This window comes from Battus philenor, unplaced genomic scaffold, assembly GCF_028537555.1.
Source record: "Battus philenor isolate CCGP_79_NKW_IND1 unplaced genomic scaffold, ilBatPhil1.0.hap1 SCAF_29, whole genome shotgun sequence".
NCBI lineage: Eukaryota > Metazoa > Arthropoda > Insecta > Lepidoptera > Papilionidae > Battus > Battus philenor.
In genome coordinates, this window is record NW_027181692.1 from 6,426,415 (window position 1) to 6,450,252 (window position 23,838).

At 42.8% G+C, this 23,838-nt stretch overlaps 1 protein-coding gene across 1 annotated transcript; it reads left to right on the forward strand.

The window, feature by feature from the left end:
* Positions 1-3,488: 3,488 nt before the first annotated feature.
* LOC137926203 (serine-rich adhesin for platelets-like) lies at positions 3,489-23,599 on the forward strand. Its single transcript, XM_068769772.1, has 7 exons — positions 3,489-3,644; positions 5,868-6,008; positions 6,351-11,696; positions 12,153-12,322; positions 13,157-13,371; positions 21,743-21,954; positions 23,383-23,599. The coding sequence occupies exons 1-7, from the start codon at positions 3,601-3,603 to the stop codon at positions 23,462-23,464; spliced, it is 6,210 nt and encodes a 2,069-aa protein (XP_068625873.1). The 5' UTR covers positions 3,489-3,600; the 3' UTR covers positions 23,465-23,599.
* The last annotated feature ends 239 nt before the right edge of the window (positions 23,600-23,838 follow it).

Here is a 23,838-nt window from a genome sequence, read left to right on the forward strand (position 1 = left end):
GTGAAAAAGAAAAGGGTAAAACGTTTAGTTTCTGTTTTAATAACATTTTATTATTAACAATAATACATAATTAAAAATCATAGTTTTTTTGTATTTTAGTAACGAACAAAATGTGGCAATGTGTATATAACTTAAATTGAATTGCAAATTTATAATCTAAAATTATATTTCAACAATTATAAACTTTCAGAAATATCAACTTCCTAAATGTCCTACACTATGGAGAGTAGTTCCGAGGGACTCTTGCGAAATATACAGGGAACGATTGAAAAGACGAATCGAAGAGAGTTGCAGCGAAAGAGGCGACTCTGAAATCAAAGACGAGAAAAAGAAAAGCAAATTTAAAACAGGGAAGAATAACGTTAGAAAAACGGCAAGAAACACTCGCCGAAGGTTTTATTAACTTAATTGCAGCTATTTAAATATTATTAATAGTAATTTAAGACATATTGTCAAATTATTTTGACATTAGAAACCCATTTTGCTTTAAAACAACTTTAACCGAATGAATCACTATTTCGTGAAGTTAACCACATGGATGTTCCATATCGTGTGCTAGTAAAGATTTTTTTTTTGACTTCACTGCTGGGAGAGTTCACTAAAATACGTTTTGTACTTATCAAAGCTCGAGGGCTCTTTAGGCAAGCATTTGCTGCAACTGCTATATACACAAAATTCACGGTAATAATCACAAAAGGGAAATTGATGCGCGTCTCCCGTTGCTGCAGCGTTCTTGATGACGAATGGGACAACTACACAATGTGGTTGTTCAAAGTTTCTTAGCTAAAGTCAGATCCCGCCTCCTGCATTATTAGTCTAGCCCTCTCATATATACCTAAGTAGTGGAGAGAAGTTCCATATCCTAAATGAAATGAAATGAGATGAAATGAAATGAAATACTGTTCTGTACAGTAAAGTACCCGGCGATAAATATTGCACATCGACTTTTGGAAAGAGACAATCGGCGAACTTCGGCTTCGTAGAGCATTATCTCTGTCCCATACTACCTATGTGACGTTTTCTCAGTCGTATTTCGTGCGACAAAGATAACGCTCTACGAAGCTGAAAACAGCCGATTGTCTCTTTTCAAAGGCGATGTTCAATATGTATCGCCGGGTACTGTAAACCGTTTCACTGTTTCATACGTAACACTATTACGAAATGCTTGTATCGTCAAAATAGAACATTTGGGTATAATATCGTAAATAATTCTTATAGGGGATAGAATATACGTCATACACTGTATAAGTTTTAAGTCTGCTGCATATCAGGCTTTTTCGAAGTCGGTCGTCTCCCAAGACGATTATACTGGCACTGGCCGATACTCTAAATGGATGCGTCCGCTTAATTTTAATTTTTTACTCAAATTCGTTTACAGGCGTTATCGTTCAGAGTCCATCACTACAGTTTGTTCCAGTTTTTCATGCTCTTCTGGCAACACTATGGACTTGTCAGATGTCTTGGAAATGGATACCGATTAATGTTACCTATTGTTATTTTTTGTTATTAATTTATCTGTCATTTGGAATTGAATAGGAATAAAGGTCTTATGTTTATTTTTGGGTTATTTGTTTTATGATATATGCGATTTTTAATTTTATAAATTTAACGATGTAATAAATTAAGAATTCTTCCAGTGGTTACCAATGGTTCTATGTTTTCACCCTAGATTTTGAAAATAAAAATCTAGCGCAATACCAGAGACACTGTTTGTTGCTTTACAATATGTCATTATCTATACAAATAAATAAAAATAAATCTATAATCGTCTATTTGCAATATTAAAATAACCGCCTCTTAGTAAACGCTAATGAATATACCAAATTTACCATATTATATTTTTTTCAATTTTTGTCTGCCTATTCCGACTAATCACTGAAATGGCTGAACCGATTTTGACAGAACGTACACTGGCAGTTAGCTGATATACATGAATATCATGAAAATCAATGAATTCAAAAATAACAAAGAACGCAACGATCATAAAGGAAAAAACTGCGTTTTAGGAATTCTAATTGCCACGTATCAAAATTAATTCTTGTATATCATCCGTTCTAGCAAACTGTACAATATATTTTTACAATATAATTAACCCTTTGATAATTGTTACTACAAACGTCTTTATGGCGTTCAATTTGTCTAAATTTACAAACACATTCATTTTTTATTAAAACGTGCTTTCCGAAATGAAGTAATTAAAATGTGTAAAAAATCTAAAAACGGTATAGTGAAAAAGAAAAGGGTAAAACGCTTAGTTTCTGTTTTAATAACATTTTATTAATAACAATAATACAGAATTAAAAATCATAGTTTTTTGTAACTAACAAAATGTGGCAATGTGTTAATGATTTGATCACTTTATACAGAGTGAGTGAAAATAGGTGTAAAAGCAATTTTCAAAATGAGCTACGTTCACCCCCTTTAAAACTTTTACATCTATATCAATGTTGTGTGTGTTAAGGAAAATGACAAAACAAAGCGATTTGGATCGCATTTATAAATTAGCTGCTTTTATAGAAATAGATAACTGGCAGGTAATAATTCTTTTCTTTTGTCATAATGGCGTTAGTGACAAAACCGATTTACGACGCACGGTAAATTAGCAGTAAACAATAAAAATGGTAAATAAATTTAAAGTGATATCAGAAATGTAGAATTATATACAATCTAAGTGGTTCAGCTATCAATGACTGGACCACTAGATTTTTGCTATGTTAACATCTTCAACTTAATCGAAACATGTACGGTTTTTCTACTTCTCGCAACTATCACGATTGTCACCGGATATGTTTTGTAAGTTAATTTTATTTAATCACAGTAATCTATTATTAAAACGTATTAGTCTGATTACATTTATTATTTAATTCGATTTCACTTCCATTTGCAACATACACGTTTAAATTTTCAAGAACTAGAAGGAGAATTGTTAATTTGCCTGTTTTTTCCCAGCAGGAAGAATTCTTTAACTAATGCAGGTTCATTATAAAAACTATTTTACACGTCTAATAATTTTAAGTCGGTTAACATATTAAAAAAAGACTTGTAAACTACAAGTATAGTAAAGTCATGGGTCTAAGATTCATTCATTGTCATTGTTGTTAATGCGCGAGAGAAAAATAAATAATTTTACTTTTTCTTTATATTAATATCGTTATTATTGGCGTCTTGTAATTGCAAAATATAAGCGACAATGTAATGTACCTATAAAATCATATATAGTGTGCTTATCATTTGTAATGCGCTGTTTTTATTTTTTCACGATTAGTTACATAATCAATGTTGCAGTAAATGTAAATACAATTTTTAAACATTTTTTACAAGCGTTTCGTACAAACAGATCGTTAAAATATATGATATCATTACATATTTTTCACATATTAACAACTATTAATTTTAAATAATCGAATCGTAAAATTTTGAAGTATGGCAATATTCTGAAGAAATCGCGGCTGTCAATGTCTTGTTTGAAAATATGTCGTTATGCGAGTCAATGTTTGTATTATGCCTGAAAGAAATTTAATGAAATATTTTAGTTTATTGTTAATATTGTGTGTAGGTTTTTAATAACATTTAATAGACTATTAAGTTATTTTTATAAGAATGGATGACACACAAAGCAGTCGCTTATCCGAAGCGGCCCCGACGTAAGTAAAACAAGTTAATACAATGAATCTGGTAGTATTTTGACTGTTTTTTATATAAAAAGGATGCATGTTTATCAAAGTTTGATTAGTTTCTGCAATTAGGATGCATAAGAAAACCTCGTATCTTAAGTCCAGTGATACTAGTCGTATCAAATTGTCTGTTCTGGAATATTTATTTTGATCTACATAAGTGATCACCAGAATTGAATTGAAGTAGTATATGAAGGTAACTTGGCAGCTTTCTATGGACCATGCAGGTGCTGGTTTCATCACAAGGGCCGGGTACAGTGCTCAGGGATAACAAACCATGTAGCAGGTTTTGTAAGACCTCTGCAATGTATTGGCATTCACCTAAAATAATTTTGGGCAATCTCAATGTTTGCTTAGTTGTTTCAGTAATGAGCTGCTATTATCTCTTGACTGATCTAAACTCTTCAAGAAGTTTTAGAAAGATTTCATTGTTATACCTAATATCTTAATTAACCAGATATTAACTATTTATTGATTGTTATTAAAAGAGTACCAGAGTCAAAAATAAAATAAATAGATAAAAAACTTGCTATCAATATTAGTTCTGTTAAAAGTTCCAATATTGAATGTAACTGAATTTTATCTTTTATCTTTAATTTTGTGCATCTTCTATATCAGAGTTCCCCAAACTTTTTGTGTCATAGACCCCTTGCCATGTTTTTCGTGTTGGGTAGACTTACCTGATATTGATTTCCTGTAAATTTATAACTGTAGTAAAGTTTAGTGTTAAAAAGTTAAAGTAAAAACGCTTTATAATTTATACATTTATGAATTGAATTTAAATTAAAACTACTGAAAATAAAATTTTGTACCTGTTATGTAAAATATATGTTACATTAAATAAACACAAAATAAACTATGAATAAAATAACATAAACAATAAGTCAATATTTTTAGTAAATACCAACATCCTACTACTTACACAATTTTATAAACATATATAATAATTTATAATTTTTTTACTTCATAGGTACTTTTATAAATAATGTAAATGTTTTGATATTATAAGATAGTATGATGTGAGTAAATAGGTACTATCAGTGTATGTGTTGAAATAGACACTACTTCCCCATCCCCCTTAATAGTAATTACTTTTTGTGATGTGGAATGTTGAAAATTATGAATATTGGTGTATTATAATAGAAATGGTGAATATTTCTATTGTTCATATAAACAAACTATAAAAATGCACTTTTTACTGGTATTTTTAGTATATATTGGTAAAATGTGTATGGCACTAAAAAGGTTAAAAGACTACTTTCATAATTTAACTGCTTCCAGTGCATGTCATCCTCTATTGGGGGCCTCTCGTATAACCCCTTCTTGGGTTCACAGAGACATTTTGTGATGTCTGTGAAGTGTGATGAATATTCAGTGCGTTGGGCCCGATGGGGGCTTCATATTCATATTCACATTCATATTCTTCTTAGTATCTCCCACTTATTCTTCTTTTATCCATCCCAATGTCCTCTATTCTTATCCGTTCCTTTACCTTTCATTCCTTGCTTCCTATCTTTCACCGTTCCTCTTGGATTGCTACTATCTTTCTTTGCTTACCAAAGAGGTGATATTCCCTTCTATTCTTTTGTGCTACCAAAAATGGTATTTCAACCATAAAGCTCCACATGCAGGTAACAGCCGTTGATCAGGAGTGCCGCAATCTGATCCACAGCATGGTCACAGGTGCATGAGGGACTCTCCTTGAATTTAAACCTATGCAGGTACTCTGCGATTATCTGGTGCTTCGTGAATGTTTGGACCAGAACTGTATTCAGCTGTAACCGGAGAAGCATGTGGTAGACAGAGACGGGATTTGGGAATCGGCATCACCGAAGCCGTCGTATCTTCCACATACCTCGTATTCTGTTCGTCAAGCTAGTGCAACCTAAGTTGCCGCTTGACGGATGAAACTTGGCACATCTCATACTCTGGTTTCCTTTTACTCTTCAGGATCGCGTCCTTGGTCAGTTGGTCCGCCCTCTCGTTCCCCTCCATTCCCGCGTGCGCTTTAGTAAGGCATAGTCCTCTGCTAATCTCGCCTCAATGACTGGTCTGATGCTGCTTGCATATAGCGACTACCTGCAAACTTGACTATCCTTCTGGTAGGGGGTTATGTGGTGACCTTGGTTCTTCTGCCGACCTCCTCATTAAAATTGCTACTCTTCAAATTAATATTACTTTATTTAATTACAGGAGAAAACGAAGATCATCCATCCTCAAGAGTCAACGTCCCCCGCGCACCCCATTCTCAGAGCTGCAACCACCAGGAACCACCGCATCAGCGGACTCTGCCAAGAGCCGCCGCGTCAGTTTCTCGAAGCGAACAGGCGTTGCGTACGTTAAATATTACCAGATATACCACCGGCATTTGATTTGGCACATTAAACAGTACTTATTCTCAGTCGAAAGACGCCCACTAGAAGAACTACGACTGCATCTGCGAAAGTGGCTAAATATTGGTCCTTTTTTTACTTAAATTCGCACGACTAACATTTTTAACAAGTTTTTATTTCTAATCAACAATATATTCATTCCAACCTTATCAACAACCTTTAAGTATACAAATGTCCAATGCCGGGGTGGTAACAAATCAATGGATTTTTCTGTAAATATATGACACCCAATATTATCAGAACAATACAATTTGATTTTATATTTTAACTATTTCAATTTCAGGGAGTTTGTAACTAATGAAGCAACGACCACGTGGAAAACAATTTATGTAGAGCAGAACAAGTCATTGGAGTCCTCGGAAAACAATTCTGTGATGCATCCAACGGTCAGTCACTTAGGTAGGAGATGTTTTGACCAGAATTTGGAATATGTCGAGGCCGAGACCTGTGACGCCTTCATAATGACAGGCGCTAACATTGCCCAAGAAATGAATATGTCACTAAATGTTAACTTCGAAGAACAGATTACATCCAACGAATCTAATCTAGACGGTAAATCATTAATAGCACCGCAACAGAATCTAGAATTAAGCTCCTTAACGGACCACAAAAGTAAAATTTTTGGCGACGATCTTAGAATTTCAACAGTGGATGTTTCAAATAAAATTAATATAGATTTTTCGGCAATACAGTCTTTAGACGAGGATAAGTGTGATGATTTGGATGAGATACAAAGCGATTTGAGGTCCCGACAAGATAATTTTCAAGGCCCACGTATGGACAGTGGAAACGTTTTTGGATGTGTAGAGGTCGGTCTAAATATGACGTTCGTTGGAATTAATAACGATGATTTAGATATGTCTATAACAGAGACCATTCAGAATCCTAAAGTACAAGAGGAACCCAAAAACAAGATTTCTGAAAATATAGTTAAGAAATGTGATAATGATTGGATAGCTGATAAAGAAAATATAGCAATAAATCCGTATATAACTCCAAAAGAAACTGCAAATTTTGCTATTAATGAAATACCAGACCATGTTTTAGTTTTTGATGGACGAAAATTGATAGTTGAAAGTGAGACCAACAGAGGGAGTGATGAACGAATGCGTAAGACAATTTTACCACGTGAATCGTTAATACCTGTCCAACGAAAGACAATCATATCAAATGATGAACCAAATTTCGTCAACGATACTTCTATACTCCGTCAAGTTCACGACGACCCAACTAACAGAGTTTTTGATGAAAAAGAAAACGTGATCAATACAGAAATTGCATTTACAAAGATGAACAATATTGATAATAAAAGCTTGTTACCATCTAATGCACAGAAAACTGTTATTTATGACAGCGGGGATATAGCTGATGTTTCAGTCACGCAAGCGATACCGACAAATATTATTTTGGCAAAAGAAAAAAGGAGAACTATTGTCTTTGAAAACGATGCCGGTAATATATCTATGACACAAGCAGTGCCTGCGAATGTTGTTATTGCAAGTAGGGAATTGCGACAAGATAAGACAATAGTCTATGACGCAGCTGATATTTCGTGCACCCGAACAGTTCCAACGAAATTTTTGCCTATGTTAACTAACGAAAATTTAATATTACCCACCCAGAATGATTTCGATATATCTTTCACTCAAGCTGTACCTAATAACATGATAATGTCCAATAAAAGCATTAGAAGAAATACAACTGTTTATGATACAGACGGTGGTGACATTTCAATGACTCGTGTTTTGCCGTCAAATATAGTTGACTGTGAAAACCGAAATGAACAATTAATAATAAATCCAACGATACCAAAAAAGACTGAAGCAGGAATGACACGTGAAGATAATAAGTTCAATAAAACAGGCATCTACGATATGTCTGTCACTCAATGTGTTAATTATCCCATAAATTTGCATTCATCAAATAAAACAATTTTAGATGACAGAGATCAGTTTAATGTTTCTGAAACCAGAGTTATTCCAACAAATATAATAGAATATGATAGAGTTTCGGAAAGGAATGTAATGGAGATGAAAATGGATCCTGAAATTGAAAAAAGATTGTCAATTCAAACTGAAAACTTTAACATGTCGATGACCACAACAGTTCCAGAAAAGATTTTGTCTTACTCATTTACGAATAGAAGACAAACAGATGACGTAAACGATTTATGTGACATCTCTGTCACGCAAGCTATACCCACAAATATAATTGAAGAACAAGAAGGAAAACAATTTAAACCGCTTTTAATTGATGCACCTGAAGATAAAAATCATATCAATAACTTAAAAGAAACTGAAGAAACTAAACAAAATAGCGACCTCAATGATATACAGAACCAACAAACGATTAAAACAACTCAAAACTCCGTAGCGTTTTCAGATAAGACGATACCTATGTCCACAAACACCGTCGAACTAAATATATCAGTAAAAAACGACTGTACGAATTTTCATAAAAGTCATGTCGACATGTCTATCACAGAAGCAATTCATACAAATGACATAGCGTCAAATATAAACTCAGTCTGTAAACAGGAAAATGTAGTTCACAATAATGCTACCGATATATCAGTCACTCAATCTATCAAAGCAAATATTTTGGTAAATGAAATTAAATCGAATATCGATAAGACGATATTAGATGAAAAGAAAATTGAAAATGAACTCGCGTCTATGTCAATCTGCAATAGTATGGTGATAACAACTACACAGCCCTGCAAAATAAATATCATTACAAATTCAAGCTTTTCCATGTCTAAAGATAATGCTAATACTTCAACAATAAATAACCAGACTGCTAGTGGTCAACTTTGCAGTGAACCCGTTGTTGAAAACTTTCCACATCAATACGATAAACAATCTGAAAAAGCTTCCTCAGAAACCCTAGACGATGATTTACACAACACAAACAATAAAAACGATTTACACAGGCCTGAGCAAAACGAGGTTTTACTGAGTACAATGAATTATTTAGATGGTAGAGTCCAAAAGTTTGACACAAACAATCCTAAATCTGTAACAGATCACAACTATCAAGATGTTTTCGTATATCAAGCAGTCACAAGTCATAATGTATCAAAACATCAAGTCGTTAGAATTGAAAATGTTAAAGAACTCGAGGAAAACGAAAATGAAAATGAAAATCAAAACAGTAGAGAACCTTTAGAAGTAATAGAAAATCCTAAAGATATTAATTTAAGTTTGAACGATGTACCACAACATACTGACGTTAAAGAAGGAAATAATCAAACAAAAGAATTGCAAAAATCTAAAAAACACAATCGTAAAAGATCGATTCTAAGCAAACTGCTAAACATGTCCAATGACTCAAGTGATGGTATTGATGATAAAAACGTGATGGCGAAAGTAGATCACAGTGAGGTAGAAAATGATTATAAATATGAAATAGTACCTGTCGTATGTGAGGCACCAGTGGTCATTTCCGAATTGAAAGAAGAAAGTATAGGGACAAAGAGTTGTCTACATAAACATGAAGACTTAAACACTAGTGGCCAAGAAAATAACATTGAAAAGATTAGAAGTTCTATTTCGGGTAATGAAGTAAATAAAAGTGTCGAGGCCGTTGAAAGTAAAATTAGTTCTGAGAATAAATACATAAAAGAAGCAGATGATACTAATGATTTGTTGGAAATGCTCACGGACTTGACGGATAAAACAATAGTGAAACAGTCTGTGCCAGAGAATGATGATGAACCAAATGATGAAGTTAAAAGTAACGTGTCAAATGTCGATAAAAGCATTCCGAATGACCCTAAACCTTTGGGTATATCAAAAAGTAGGGTGTCAATAATGCTTAGTCGAGAAGATTTATTGAACAACATATCAATGGCTCGAGCGGTACTACAACAGGCCACACACATAGACGACAGCGAGATGTTGGATTCAAGCCACGAGACAGTACAAGAGGAGCTAGATGAGGCTGATGATAAATTAGATTTAGTAGCAAAACCAGCAAAAGTTAGTACGGACGTAGTGAAAACGTTACAATTTGACGATTCTGTTAGTGAAGTAATTTCAACGCCACCCACGAATATGTCCCCCTTAAAGAAGACAGCTTTTGGCGATATGTCCGAACTAAAGGACAGTAAAGTAAAAGTTATACCATCGTATTTAATGGATGTGTCTGACGAGATTCAATCACTCATGAAGGATTTGGTTAAACCAGCGGCTGATGTGATGCCATTTGAAACATCAGGTGTCGATAGAATCGACGAAAGGTCCACTGAAAAACCTTCTTCGACTAATAGTATAGAAATACAAGCAAATATAATTACATCCAGCCAAATTGATATTGACATTGAGTCTAATCCCGCATCAGAATACAACATGCGCTCCTTCAAGCATGATAAATCCGATGAACGCTCTGGAAGCGTGGTATCTGAGATGATGGAACAAGGCGATGATGATAATGCAAGCAGCTTAAATCGAGTACATCAGAATAATTTAACGAAACCACTCATAGTTTTTGATCACGCCAATCCGCTGAACAACGTTATTTTATCACCGTCAGGCAATACCGAGGTTCATACATATCGTCCTAAAATCTCAGCTAGCCCTAAATCTGAAAGTGAGACTTTACCCACTGAGAAAGAATCACCTGAAGATTCTCTCGGTTCAGTTTCAAAGAACGCAATAGACGAGGCTAAATCTCAAATAGTTTCCACCCATTATAATGTAAACGTTAGTCCTATACGATCAGAAAACCAAATTAGATATTCAAGTCACGAAACGATAGAAGACCGCAGTGTTATTGTGGTAAGTAGTGGAGATGAAACTGAATTTGATTCTGCACGTGGAAATCAAAATAAGATCAAAGACATAGAGACGAACACACTAATAGCAATGAAAAGTAATAAAGAACTTCTTCAAGCCAGTTCATCTTTAACTATTGTAGACGAAGAAAGACAAGATGTGGTAGTTATTGAAGAGACAAAAGAAGTTACACCAGAAAAGAAAACAAAGAGGACATCTCCCGTTAAAGTTATATTCAAACTTGACGATGAAATTGCAACAGCAAATTCTGAATCGAGTGAAATCAGTGATACAGAAGCGGTAAAAGCTAAAAAAAGGATCTACAGTCCTGCTAAAAACGAGAACAAACTCACTCCGTCAACACTCGAAGTGACTCCGAAACCTTGTAACAAAATACAGAAGATGTCGACCAATCCAAACTTGTACAGAAACGCAGCGCATAGAGCCACCACCGCTAAATTGAATGCATCCATGAAAGAAAACGATAGTGAATCGGATAAAATACCAACCAAAAAATCACCCAAATCCATCACCAGTCCCAATAAAAGGAATTCAATAATAGTGCAACGTGTGGACTGCAAGATTAAAAATACAGAAGCGAAGGACAAAGTTCAGACAATCGGCGATGAATTTGGTTTGACGTCGTGCAGTACGTTGAAAAGCGTGGGTACATCGCAAAAAGAATATGCGTGCGCGCGTGGAACTGATTCGTTTGTGAGCAGCAATGCAATGAAGAAAGACAGCAGTTCCACCACAATTACAGTTTCTGGAGAAGAACAGGAGAGTCGAACGACCATCGAAGTGGAATCCAGTACCGACGTGTTGAACAAAATCGCTAAGTTGCCGTTTATGGGGTATGTTCAATTATTTAGTTCTTGTTTCACTAATCATTTCAGCCGTAAGACATTCATTTGTTGGACTTTGACTTTCCCCATAGATTTCCAATTGGACCGATTTGAAGCGGTCTGCATCCTGAGGCTTCAGACTTAAGAAACTCGTCTGATCACCTTGGTGGTGGACAATAAGGCCCCAACGGCCTTTTTGCGCGCTATGGGGCATGCCTACTGGCATTTAAACTTTTCAATCCGCTAGGCTGCGTTTGGAAGGAATTAATTTGGACTTGTTAATTTTATTACTCTTGTTTTATTCTTTTAATATTCTCGAATGTTTTTTTACCAGGATTTTTACTGTTAGAAGTCTGGTAGTCTGGTAGCACATTTCTGAAGGTGAAAGGTCACAGCTTAGAAGAAGATTTTTTATTACTGTATTCCCTATAATTCTCCTTTTTACCTTAATTTTCCATTTTACAGCACGCAAGAATGTGAATGGGATTATTCTGATCAAGAGACTTGGCGGTTTCTACTCATGAGGAAGGTGTTGAGGCTGACGGTGAACTTCAAAAACGGACCCGGAGACCAACACTGGAACGTTCGAGACGACACACCGGTGGTGGGAGCTAGCATTGAGGTCGCACAAGAACGTAAGTTTTCCTTGTAGATCTTCCTTACTAGGTGTTCTGAACGGGCTGGGTGGATCAACATATTCAAGACGGGGGTGCAAGACTGGACATGACGATCTTTGGGGGAGCAATGAAAATGGAAAATTGCCTTGCAGTGGATGTCTAATGATGATGATAAGACACTCTGAAAGTTACACTGGTTTTGATGAAATTTTCCGTTCCATGATCATTTTCATGGTGGCCTTAGAGACGTAAATTCTCAGCATTCCATGAATTCATTGTGTTCAGGTCCATAGGGCTGACGATTAATGTATGGTACACCTTATCCAAAAATCAATGGATTTAGAAATAGTAACGTAATGATAATGTATAGGAATCGTTTTAAAAATTCGTATTAATCCACATTAAAATTGATTATTGTTTGCTATCTGTCCCTGCAGATTTCTTAGTCAGAAGTTATTGGCTTGTAGCATTATAATGAGCTATACGTTCACGAAGGTCGTCAGCCCCGAGAACGAGTTTTAATGTAGACATTCTGCCATGTATTGGCGTTTATATTATATTCACCGATCAAACTACTTCCCTTACTCTGAGCATTGATAACTTGCTTTAGGGGCTCCAGAACTGACCTGATCTTCGCTGAACAGTGCAACTGGATGCACGTTGACCTTGAATTCATTTCTAGTTATATTACTAGATCCATAATACTTGTTTATCTTACCTGTGTGAAATTTAGTTTTGTTTCCCAGGGAACAGTAAATTCTATTATGTACTATATAGGGTGTACCATAAATTAGTTGAATCCGTAAATGTCACTTTAGGATCAAATTCAGATTATAAAGGGTGTTTGTACAGAGCAAGAGGTGGCGCTTTGTGCATGCGCGAAGCTGGCCTGTGAAGCGATGCGCTATGAAGTTTCACGTGGTGCTGCAACGGCGCAGGACGTTCCCACGTTACTTCGCCGCTGCGTGGGCGTAGCGCGCGTTGCCCGACAGTGGGGTCGTGTGATGTACGAAGCACGTCTCCACCTCGCCTACAAGCTGACGGATAGCGGACGTCTTGTGCTACAGGTCTTTATTTTTATTTATTTATGAGCATTTACTGCAGTGTGGGAGGTTCCCCACTGGGTGGGCATAGTCGAAGTTGCGTGTGGTTGCTATCGCCTGAGACCTATGCCTTGCAGTGTCCATCCATCTATCAAGCAAAATCCTTTAAGCGCAGAGACACTTTCATCTTTATCAATCTCTAGTAAGATCTCACTTAGAGAATCTATCCCCCGTTTGGAATCCACTGTATGCGGTCTACGAAAATAAAATTTGAAAGAGTACAAAAAAAATTCCTTTATATTCTGAACTACCGAATGCATTGCCCTCGGGATTCTTATAAAAATTTGTTAAACAGATATTGTATGTTATCATTGAAGGAACGACGTTCTCTAATGGACGCCACTACACTTAAAAATATTTGTGGTGGCCATGTTAACTGTTCGGAACTGTTGTCCGAGATAAACTTTCGAATTATTGCAGCAGGAACGCGATCTAGATCTCTCTTCTTTTTATCAGCGGCTAAGACAAATATCGGTAAACGGGCACCCTTATATAGGATGTGTGACATCCACAATTCATATATTAGTGATATTGATATATATTCTCGTGCTCTCTCGTATCTTTTATAAGACAATTTCATTCGAATTTATTGAATATACACAATACAATTTAAACCTCATTGGAACGTGACGGCTTGTTGTGACTCGAATTATTGCGGTGTGATCTGCAGAATGCGCTGGATCTTTGATTCCTGTTTAGTAATGTTTTTCTTTGTTTTGTCATTGTTTGACATTGATTCATTAAACGTTCCTAGTGAGATAGTTATAAGGTAACAATTGTAACTAGTTTTATATTTCTGAATTTCTAAGTTTGTACTATCTTACTGAATTGTTACTGTTTATCTCCAATAAAGTAAATAAATAAATATAGTTATCAGTTGATGGGAACGCGTGATATTTAGTTTGGTACATGTATATATACGTAAATTGTTAAATTTCATTTAAAGAGGTTAACTTTTGGGTTTCCGGCTGGCTCTACCAAGCAGGTCGGTAGCACCTGGTTCAGAGCTGGTGACAGTTTTCTCTTAACCCTTTCGCTACCAGCGCTGGAGTTAGCCGGCATCCACCTTATAATGTGGGCTTATGTGTAGATCCGTGTTTTAAGATTTATCACAGCCAAATAAATTACTAAGAATTATCCTAACTTCTATTTTCAATTAATATACCAGTAAAATCTTTAAATATGTAACACAAATGAGAAAATCCGAACATCAGCCTACCGCCATGCAATGTGCACACTTCGCGGCGCACATGCACGGTTCAGTAGCGTCAATTCGGCGGAACGGACTGCGGTAAGGAAAGGGTTAATGTTAAAATAATCGATAATTTTGAAACATTTGTAAATGCTTCCTTCAACTCTTTGCGGTGGTTGACATTTTGGGCAGGGTAGGTAGCAAATCGACGCGATTTTCGCTAATTACGAAAGGATATAAACAGTTTATGATCATTCTCAAGTACCAGTAAGGTATTCCTGTCTCTTGGAGCTTTTTTTTTTTTTTTTTTTGTTTCGGTGGGGGAAATCTTCCGGTATTCAAGATGCCCTGCCTCTGGGGGAAGGACAGGGGTATGTGGGATTCCTACCCACTAAAACCCCCCCCGGTGGTCGCCCTCTGCGCTAAACGGGGGACCGCGGTATCTCCCGGTCAGGGATCGCCACGCGGTCTTCCCTTGCGCCTTGCTATTTTTCGATAGCCCGTCCCGGGGTATGCGTGGATACACTACCCCCGAAACCCTCGTGGTACTATCACGATGGTTCGGGACCACGTCGAACCATCGTCCGCCTCAGAGTCGCCGAAGCTAATGGGAGTTTAGGGCCCCCACCCTAAACTCCCGCGACTCCGAAGGCCCCGTTCATGGTAGGGGAGCACCATTCCTCGGAGGGCCGTCGCGAGGCACGTCTCTGCGCTGACGGCGTCGTCTCCGAGCGGGATCTGTCCTCTGCCGATCCCGTTCGGCTGCCTCCTTCTGGACCATGACGGTCTCACAAAAAGAGGCCACGGCCCTCCACGCCGATGACCCACTCAGCATCGCCGACACGATTGCTGGCAAGGAAAGGTCCTGTCCGATCTCGTCCGCCAGAATCCGCCGCTCCGACTGCCACGCCGGGCAGACCGCAAACGTGTGCGAGGCGGAATCCTGGGCGGCTCCTCCGCAGTGGAAGCAGTTCGCCGTCGTTTCGCGACCAATCCTACACAGGTAATCACCAAAGCATCCGTGCCCGGTGATCATCTGCGTAAGCCTGTAGGTGAGCCTTCCGTCTCGTCGCTGCATCCAGGCCTCGAAGACGGGCAGGATCGCTCCAACGACGCGTCTGCGCGCATAGCGCTCTTCCGAGAGCTTAGCGCGCCACGTCGCAAGCGCCCTGCGCCGTTCCTGCCGTCTGACCGCCTCGAGCACACGGTTCGGCTCGCCACCGCCGTCTCGGCGGAGGGTGCGGACTTGGTCGTAGACCCTCGCATCCGACTCCGCTAGAATGTCCAGGGGCGGAAAGCGCGCCAGGACTGTCGCCGCCTCGAACGATATCGTGCGATATCCGCGTACGATCCGTATGGCCATCCTCCGCTGGACGCTGTAGATCTTAGTTCTACAGCGTCGAATCGCCAGCCTTTTTGCCCACACGGGCGCCCCGTACAAGGCTACGGACCGTACGACCCCTGCATAGAGGCGGCGGACTTCCTCCGTGGGTCCCCCGAGATTAGGCAGCAGTCTATGCATGGCACCCGCTATCCTCTCAATCCGGGGGACGAGGCGATCGAAGTGCTCTTCGAAGCCCCAGCGGCTGTCCAAAGTGAGGCCGAGGTACTTCATGTACCGCCCCACCGTGACATCGTGCCCACCGACGCGAACGCGCGAGTCGGGAGGTTCCCTTGTTCGAGGCAACCGGTGGAACCATAGCGCCTCGGTCTTGTTTGGCGCTATTTCCAACCCCAGCCCGCGTATTTTAGCGACGATGACTTCCGTCCCAAGCTCGGCGAGCTCCCTGGTCCTCTCGAAGTTGTCTCCGCTGGCGACTACCAGCGTGTCGTCGGCGTAACAAACGACGCTCACGCCGGCGAGGAGACTGACTTGCAGGACCGCATCGTACGCGAGGTTCCACAAGAGTGGTCCTAGGACCGACCCCTGCGGCACCCCGCGCTTGATCTCCCTCCGGTTACTCCTTCCGTTTTGGTCCATGTACACGATGTACCTGTCTCGCAAGTAATCGCCGATGACGCCTCGCAGGCAGGGAGGGACCTCATGCTGGATCAGCCCCTCCCTTATCGCATCCCAGGGCAGCGAGTTGAAAGCGTTGACGATGTCGAGGCTTATCGCCAACGCTACACCACCCCGCGACACGGCCTGCTCTGACAAGGACCGAACGCGCATGATCGCGTCGACGGTCGAACGCCCTCGACGGAAGCCAAACTGGCTGTCGGCAAGATCGGGGCCGACGCGAGACAGATGCTCGCCGATACGAGCGGCAATTATCCTTTCGAACAGCTTGCCGCACTCGTCCAGCAGGCATATGGGACGGTACGCAGAGGGAGATTCTACGGCCCTACCTTCTTTCCTCAAGAGGACCAATCGTGCCTCCTTCCAAGGCGTGGGGAACGTGGCTCGGCGGAGACAGCTCGTGAAAAGCTCCGCCAGCTTACCCCCCAAAGACGCCAGACTAAGTACCCAGACCCGACCCGGTATTCCGTCGGGCCCCGGCGCGGTGTTTCGCGCTCTGAGACGGCTCACGGCTCGATCCAGCTCCTGCGCCGTTACCCTCGTCTCATCCGTCCACTCCCACGGCTGTGCCGGGGGGTGCGCGGAGGGACTTGACCGATCTTCCGGAAAAAGAGTATCTACTACCCTCCTCAGAAAGACCGGTTCTAAGGTCTCCGTCGTCGGGAGCATCCATGGCCGGAGTTTTCCCAGCACTATTCGGTATGGACGCCCCCACGGATCCCTGTCGAGTCCCTGCAGGAGCTCGACCCAACACCGAGCCTTGGCGCCAGCTACCGCCTTCTGCAACGCCTTTGTAGCCGCCCGGTACTCCCTGTACAGTCTGGCCATCTCCTCCTCCGGAGCTTGCCTTCGCCTCCTTCGGGCTCGGGTGTACCGGCGGCGGCTCAGCAAGCAGACCTTGCGGAGTTCCGCAATTTCCGCCGACCACCAGTGCACCCCCCTGCGCTTGGGACGACCGGCCCGGGGCATCGACGCGTCGCAAATTTGCGTCAATATCTCCCGGAACCAGTTCGCTCCCCTCTCCGGTTCGGACAGAACCTCTTCGGCGTTCGGCCAATCGGCGACGCAGGCGGCGGCCTCTAGCCGGTCTTTGTCTAGCCGCTTCAAACACCAGCGTCGCGTAGTGCTGCCGTCACGGCCGCCAGAATCAGCGACGGGCCTGCGGATCGCAACATCGAAAACGATGTGGCGATGGTCAGAAAGAGTGACCACCTCCTCTGCAACCCGCCAGCCCGAAAGCATACGCATTGCAGCGGGAGTCGCCCATGTTAAGTCCACGACCGACTCCCCCTGCCAGCGCACGCATGTGCTGACGGATCCCCTGTTGACAAGTCGGAGATCCAGTCCGGCCGCCCACTCCAAGACAGTGTCTCCCTTCGGATCGTCCCTAGTATTCCCCCACGCCCTGTTGTGGGCGTTAAAGTCTCCAAGGACGATCAACGGACAGGGGAGGCAGGCCGCAGCGCAGTCCGCCACCCTATCCAGGTACTCCTCGTAGTCGGCGCGAGACCTGCTGGGAGACACGTAGCAGCCTATCATGGCCAAGGGACCCCATTTAACGGCGACATAGCCCTGTCCCTTAGATAATAAGGTGCAGGGTGGGGTACCCTCTCCGCCCCTCCAGTAGAAAGCTACGGACCCTGAGTCGTCGCCGAACCAACGAGGATGGTCAGGCACGTTATAGGGCTCCGCTACTACTGACAAGGCAACCCGAAACTCGTCGACGGTCTGCATCAGCAAGTCCTGAGCATTCCGGCAATGGTTCAGGTTACCTTGGAGGACTCTGAAGGGCGGGAATAGAGGTCTAAGCGACCTCCATGTCCGAGCTTACGCCCGGCGCTGCGGTCGGTGCCGCTGCGGCCGCCGTGCTGGTGGTCGCAGGCGGAGTCTTTTTACTCCTCCTGCCTTTACCCGGCGTTGGGCCGCACCTCTTACCCAGCCGGTGGTTGGAGGGCAACCCAAGGTCTGAGCACAGAGGGCATTTGAGTGCGGATGACACGCACTCTCTTGCCTTGTGCCCAGACTCGCCACATGCGAAACACCGCGTGCTCCGGTTTACAGAGTTGGGACACCTGGCGCCGACGTGTCCCTTCTCCAGGCACCGGAAGCAGTGCATGGGTCTGGGTTCCAGGGGTGCCACCCTCACCGAACCCCAACCCACACGCACGCGCCCCGCAGTCACCAGAGCATGGGCCACCTTGACCGGGCACCGCAACCAGCAGGTGCCCATGCTCGTGTTTGTTCGGTGGACGTCCCCGACCTTGACGTCGTCCACCGAACAGCCGCCCGCCTCTGCCACTGCTTCCGCGACCTCGCCCGGACTGACGGCGTCGTCGAGGTCCCTCAAGCGGATTTCGCTCGTCTTGACGGGGCGGCTGATCTTGACCGCCACATCGCGAAGGACCTCACGCATCCTCGCCGCGAGGTCGTCTGCCTTTCGGCCACAGTCTTCTCCACTGATCTCTAAGAGGAGCGCTCCAGTCAAGGCACGTTTTTGGCGCAGAGCCTCGATGCCGAGGTCCGCCAGCCGTATTTTCGCCTTCGCCGCCTTTACTACCTCTGCATAGGTGGAGGTGGAGCCTTCCGGCAGCGTAACCGTCACGGCCGCCGTAGTGGGAGCTCGCTTCGCCTTCTTGGTCCCGCGGCTCCTAGGTGCGGCAGGCGGTTTAGCACTCGGACGAGGCACGGGCCGTGGCGCCGACCTGGGTTTTCGGGCAACCTCAGCCCAGGTGTTCCGGGTCGTGATCGCCGACGCTGCCGGAGGCGATGCTGTCACTGGAGGCAGTTCCGGCACAGGAGGAGGCGCAGTCTTCCTCCTGGGGCGCCTAGACCGCCGCGGTCGCGGCGGCTGCGATGCCGGCGGTGCTTGTGGAGGCTGCGGCAGTGCGAGCGGCTCGGAAGGGACGGTCGACTGAGTCGGACGCGGTCCAGTCCTACTGGCGGCCAACGGCGGCCTTATTGCCCTGTCGGGGAACAGTTTGGCCTCGAAGGCAGCCAGTTTCGATTCGATGAGGGCTCCAATGCGATGCATGAGCCCCTCTTCGGTAGACGCGGACGTCCTTGGCACTGGTGCTGGCCGGGCCCGCGGAGGCGCGGGGGCAGCTGCCTTGGCCTGCTCCGTTGTAGCATTACGGACGCGACGAAGATCCATCGTGAGGCTTTCCACTTTCGCAGAAAGGCTGGAAAGCTGAGAACGCAATTCTGCGTTTTCTTGCTCTAACTTCTCGACGGTGGAGTCGCCCGCCGTCCTGCGCGACATCTCCTCCAATGCTGCCTTGACGTTCCGCGCAGCGAGCCTCAGGCTACGCACGTACGTGCCCTTGAGGTTGCTGGACCGGTCCGTCACCTTCTCGATAGCCAGGAGGTTGGTCTCTGCATATTGCTGGGGATCAGCACATGCTCGCAATTCGCGAGCCAACTGCTCCTGACTCGGGAGCCCTTTCTTCGACCTAGTGCGCAATGGCTGCACAGAGGGGTCGAAGAGTCCCTCCTCGTCACTGTCGGTTCCGCCGACCGTCTCCGTGCCCTCGGTCTCCTGGGCAGAATAAGCCGCATATTTTGCGGCCACAGCACCAGGGCTCGGAGGCTTGGCCTTTCTCTTACCGGCCCTTGAGAACGCGCCAGGGCCGACCGATGCGCGAGAGGCGTCTGATCCGCCGTCGCTTTCTCCGACCGTACTAATCGCCAAACCGGCGGAGCGCATAGATCGCCCGCGCTTATCACGTACCGAGCCTGATAGACGGCCCGGCACCTCCGGCTCTTTAAAATTTTGGGCCCCGGATGTTAAGGGCCCAGCGGCAGACGCTGAAGCGTTGCCGCGACGCAAGTTTTTGCCCCCCCCAGATACGGCGGGGCTGCCTGGGCAAGGCCCAGGGGTGGATTCTCCAGCATCGCTGGTACCACCCTGGGGAAAATTTGTTTTTTTAACTGCGTCCATTATTTTATTTTATTTTTTCCTTTTAAGGGTGAGGTCCCTTCGCGCTTGTGACTGAACTCCCTTCCAGCCATTCATCCCGTCGGCACGGTCCAACCTTGGGATTAGGGTTATTTTTGAAGAGGTTTTCTTCCTCGCAGCTCCGTACAGGTACGGAGCCCCCGGTCCCTACTGGGATTACGGGTTGTCCGGTGTCGGCAGAAGCCGAGTGCACCTGGCACATCACCGCACTGGTCACATCCTCTGTCCCATCTCTTAAAGATGGGTACGGGATGCTACCTCAAGCCTGAGCGGCTCGTCTCTCGGACTGTGCAGTCCTTGGCCGTTTCTCGGTTCTGGGAAGAACCGATGGTACGCCCCTAACCCTGCCAGTTTTGGTCCACGCCGGAACATGCCCAATACCACCCACATCTGGGTGGCGCTCCCCCATCCGCCACCCGGGGGACGCGCCCGATGGAAGGTCTGGCAACTCCACACGGGTGTCTCTTGGAGCTAATGTAATGTAGCGTAAACACGTTGGGGCCGCTCGCGTGCCATTCTACCTGCCGCACGAATAGCCGTGGCGCCTTCCGACAGCAAAGGCTTACGTAATTCAATAGTTTTAAATTACTACAGACAAGGAAATACGGTCTGTCTAAACATGGTATCTCTATAATATTTAATGGAATCAGGCGTTACCTTGCGGTAGTCCATCCTTGGTAAGAAAAGGACCAATATTTAGCCACTTCCGCACATGCAGTGGTAGTCGTGCAACAAAGTGCACCGCCCGCCAGCCCGCTGATAAATGCGTGTGCGGCAAACAATGCCAATTACACAACTGCCACCGTTAATTCACTCAACACGTGTTTCACCCCTCCACAGGGCATCTTCAGGAGTTATGTTACACCGATTAGTGCCAAACACGAGTGGCACACTTTGTTGCACGACTATCACTGCATGTGCGGAAGTTGCTAAATATTGGTCCTTTTCCTACATGGTATCTCTCTACTCACGTCAATTTTTTTTTAATCACTAATGTAAACCTGTGGGTGGTTGGGAGATCCAATCCACTGGCATGACATGACATGGTTTAAGTGGCTGCATGATGGAGGTTACCTTGCAATTTATAGCTTCCAAATTATAATTTCTTTTCCCTGTCTTTGAATTATCATGAGAGTAGGTCTCGGTAACTAAAAGTCCGTGATCCCAGGTCGTGAACCGTTCGCTGCGGTCAGTCTTCGAGCTGAGCATGCGCATCGAGCTGGTGGTGGAGGATGCACGGGAGCTGGCGTGGGCGCGTGCTGGTCACGTGACTGTACGTGACATCACCGACGACCACGTTGGGACTAGCCGTACCATTGACGTGCAGCGGCTAGTTGCACGAGTGCCCCACGACTGGGCCCACGTGCCCAGGACTTTATGGTGAGAATACACTCTAGATTTACAGACTATTTTAGTCATCAGACATCATTTTCAAAAATGTTAGGATAATACCAAATGATTCTTATATATTCTTATATAAAAATGAAGGAAGATACATGATAAATACAAGTAATAAAAACAATCTTGTAAAGATTGAAATTCGTTTAAAAAGTTAACAAATTCCTCACGGGCCTGAGTGTACGCATATATAATAAAGTTCAGCAAAATATCGTAGACATTTCTTTTCTTGGGTTAGGTTAGGTTAGGTCTGGAGACGCAGGAGTATAGGGCGGGGGCCCTAAACTCCCACTAGTTTTGGCGTCTCTGAGACGGACGATTGTTCGATGTGTTCTCGAATCATATTGATAACATCCATGACTGGGAGATACCGCGGTATATGAAATAGCGCAGAGGGTGATCACGGGGGGGGGGGTTAGTGGGTAGGAATCCCATATACCCTTGTACTACCCCCAGAGAGGGGGGGGGGGCATCTTGAACACCCGGTAGATTTCCCTCCGAAACCAAAAAAGGTTCTTCTCTAAATCTAAAATAAAAAATATATTATTAGATAACTCTTATATTAGCATTTAATAGTTTTTAGTTAATCGAAATGTGTGGAACTTTGTTTGTTGACTCATTTACATGGTTGATATTATAAAACAATTTTTCAGGAAGAACTAAAGCGTTTATATAAATTTTTAATCATCCTCTATAAAGTGGTGACTTAAATATCTTAAGTTAATTTATTTTTTCTACAATGGTAAGGACAATAACTTGTATCAGTATAATCTGCAGGGACAGTAAACAATGATTAATTTTAATATGTAGGTATATGAATTTTAAAGTTTTTTTACTATATTATTATTACGTACTATGGGTTCTGTCTCGAAAGGAAAATCCACTGTTTCACATGGAGTCCTTTATTCACAAATCAGATGGCACCCTACTTTAACAAAAAGTATACTTTCGCTCTGTCCAAACTTCGCTTCCAAATCGCTCAAGAAATCATTGTTTAAACAACTTGCCGAATCGTCACTTTGTATCACTGATCGTAGATCATAATCTTATAACTCGAAAAACAACACTGAACTGTCGACATGGGGAGTACACCTATTTATACTACGGAGAAGGTTCTAGTAAGTTCGAGATGGTACTCGGTTAGAATTACCGAGAACCGTACACAAAAATAAATAACTTCATGGTCATGCGTGTTCACTGCACTTCTTGATCCTAGGGTTCCGTGTTTATTGTTTATAGGGTTCTGTAACTCATGCTTTGTAATATTATCGTTATGTTATATATTTCAGAAAGAATTTTTTTTTGATATATCATAGGATAATTGAGAGTAAATTAGTCATACATTCAACCTTATACAGTTGATATAAAGTAATTATATATATAATATATTGTGTTAATTGTATTTTTCAGGAAAGTGTTTAGGTATTTGAAAAACAAGACTGAAGATAATGAGTTGCTTCTAGATATGGATTACAAGTACCCTGTGACCTAGGCGTTGTGGTCTACAAATCGCCTAGTCCAGGCTTCAAATCTGGGAACCTATATGATGTATCAGATGGAGGTTCCCACGGACCATCTTGTTTTTGGTTGAAATAAACATATTTTGTCAAGTGTACGGAAATCATATTAAAATGAATGTTAAAATACCTCTCGGAGTTTTATTTTAGATACAATTATATATAGAGTGAGTGAGTGAGTGAGTGAGTGAGTGAGTAAGTGAGTGTGAGTGAGTGAGGAGGAGGGAGGAAGCACTGTGGCCATGTAAGGATCATTTGTGGCTCTGAATGAAAAAGTGCTGGACTATATTTTCATTATAAAAGACATATCGTGAGACCAAAACAATAATCAATATTAAATAATATAAAT

Excerpts from the sequence above, each read along its gene's own strand:
- LOC137926203 (XM_068769772.1), top strand. The coding sequence starts at position 3,601 with ATGGATGACACACAAAGCAGTCGCTTATCCGAAGCGGCCCCGAC. Across the intron at positions 12,323-13,156 it reads CATTGAGGTCGCACAAGAAC|AGCAAGAGGTGGCGCTTTGT; the intron begins GTAAGTTTTCCT and ends GTGTTTGTACAG. Across the intron at positions 21,955-23,382 it reads CACGTGCCCAGGACTTTATG|GAAAGTGTTTAGGTATTTGA; the intron begins GTGAGAATACAC and ends TGTATTTTTCAG.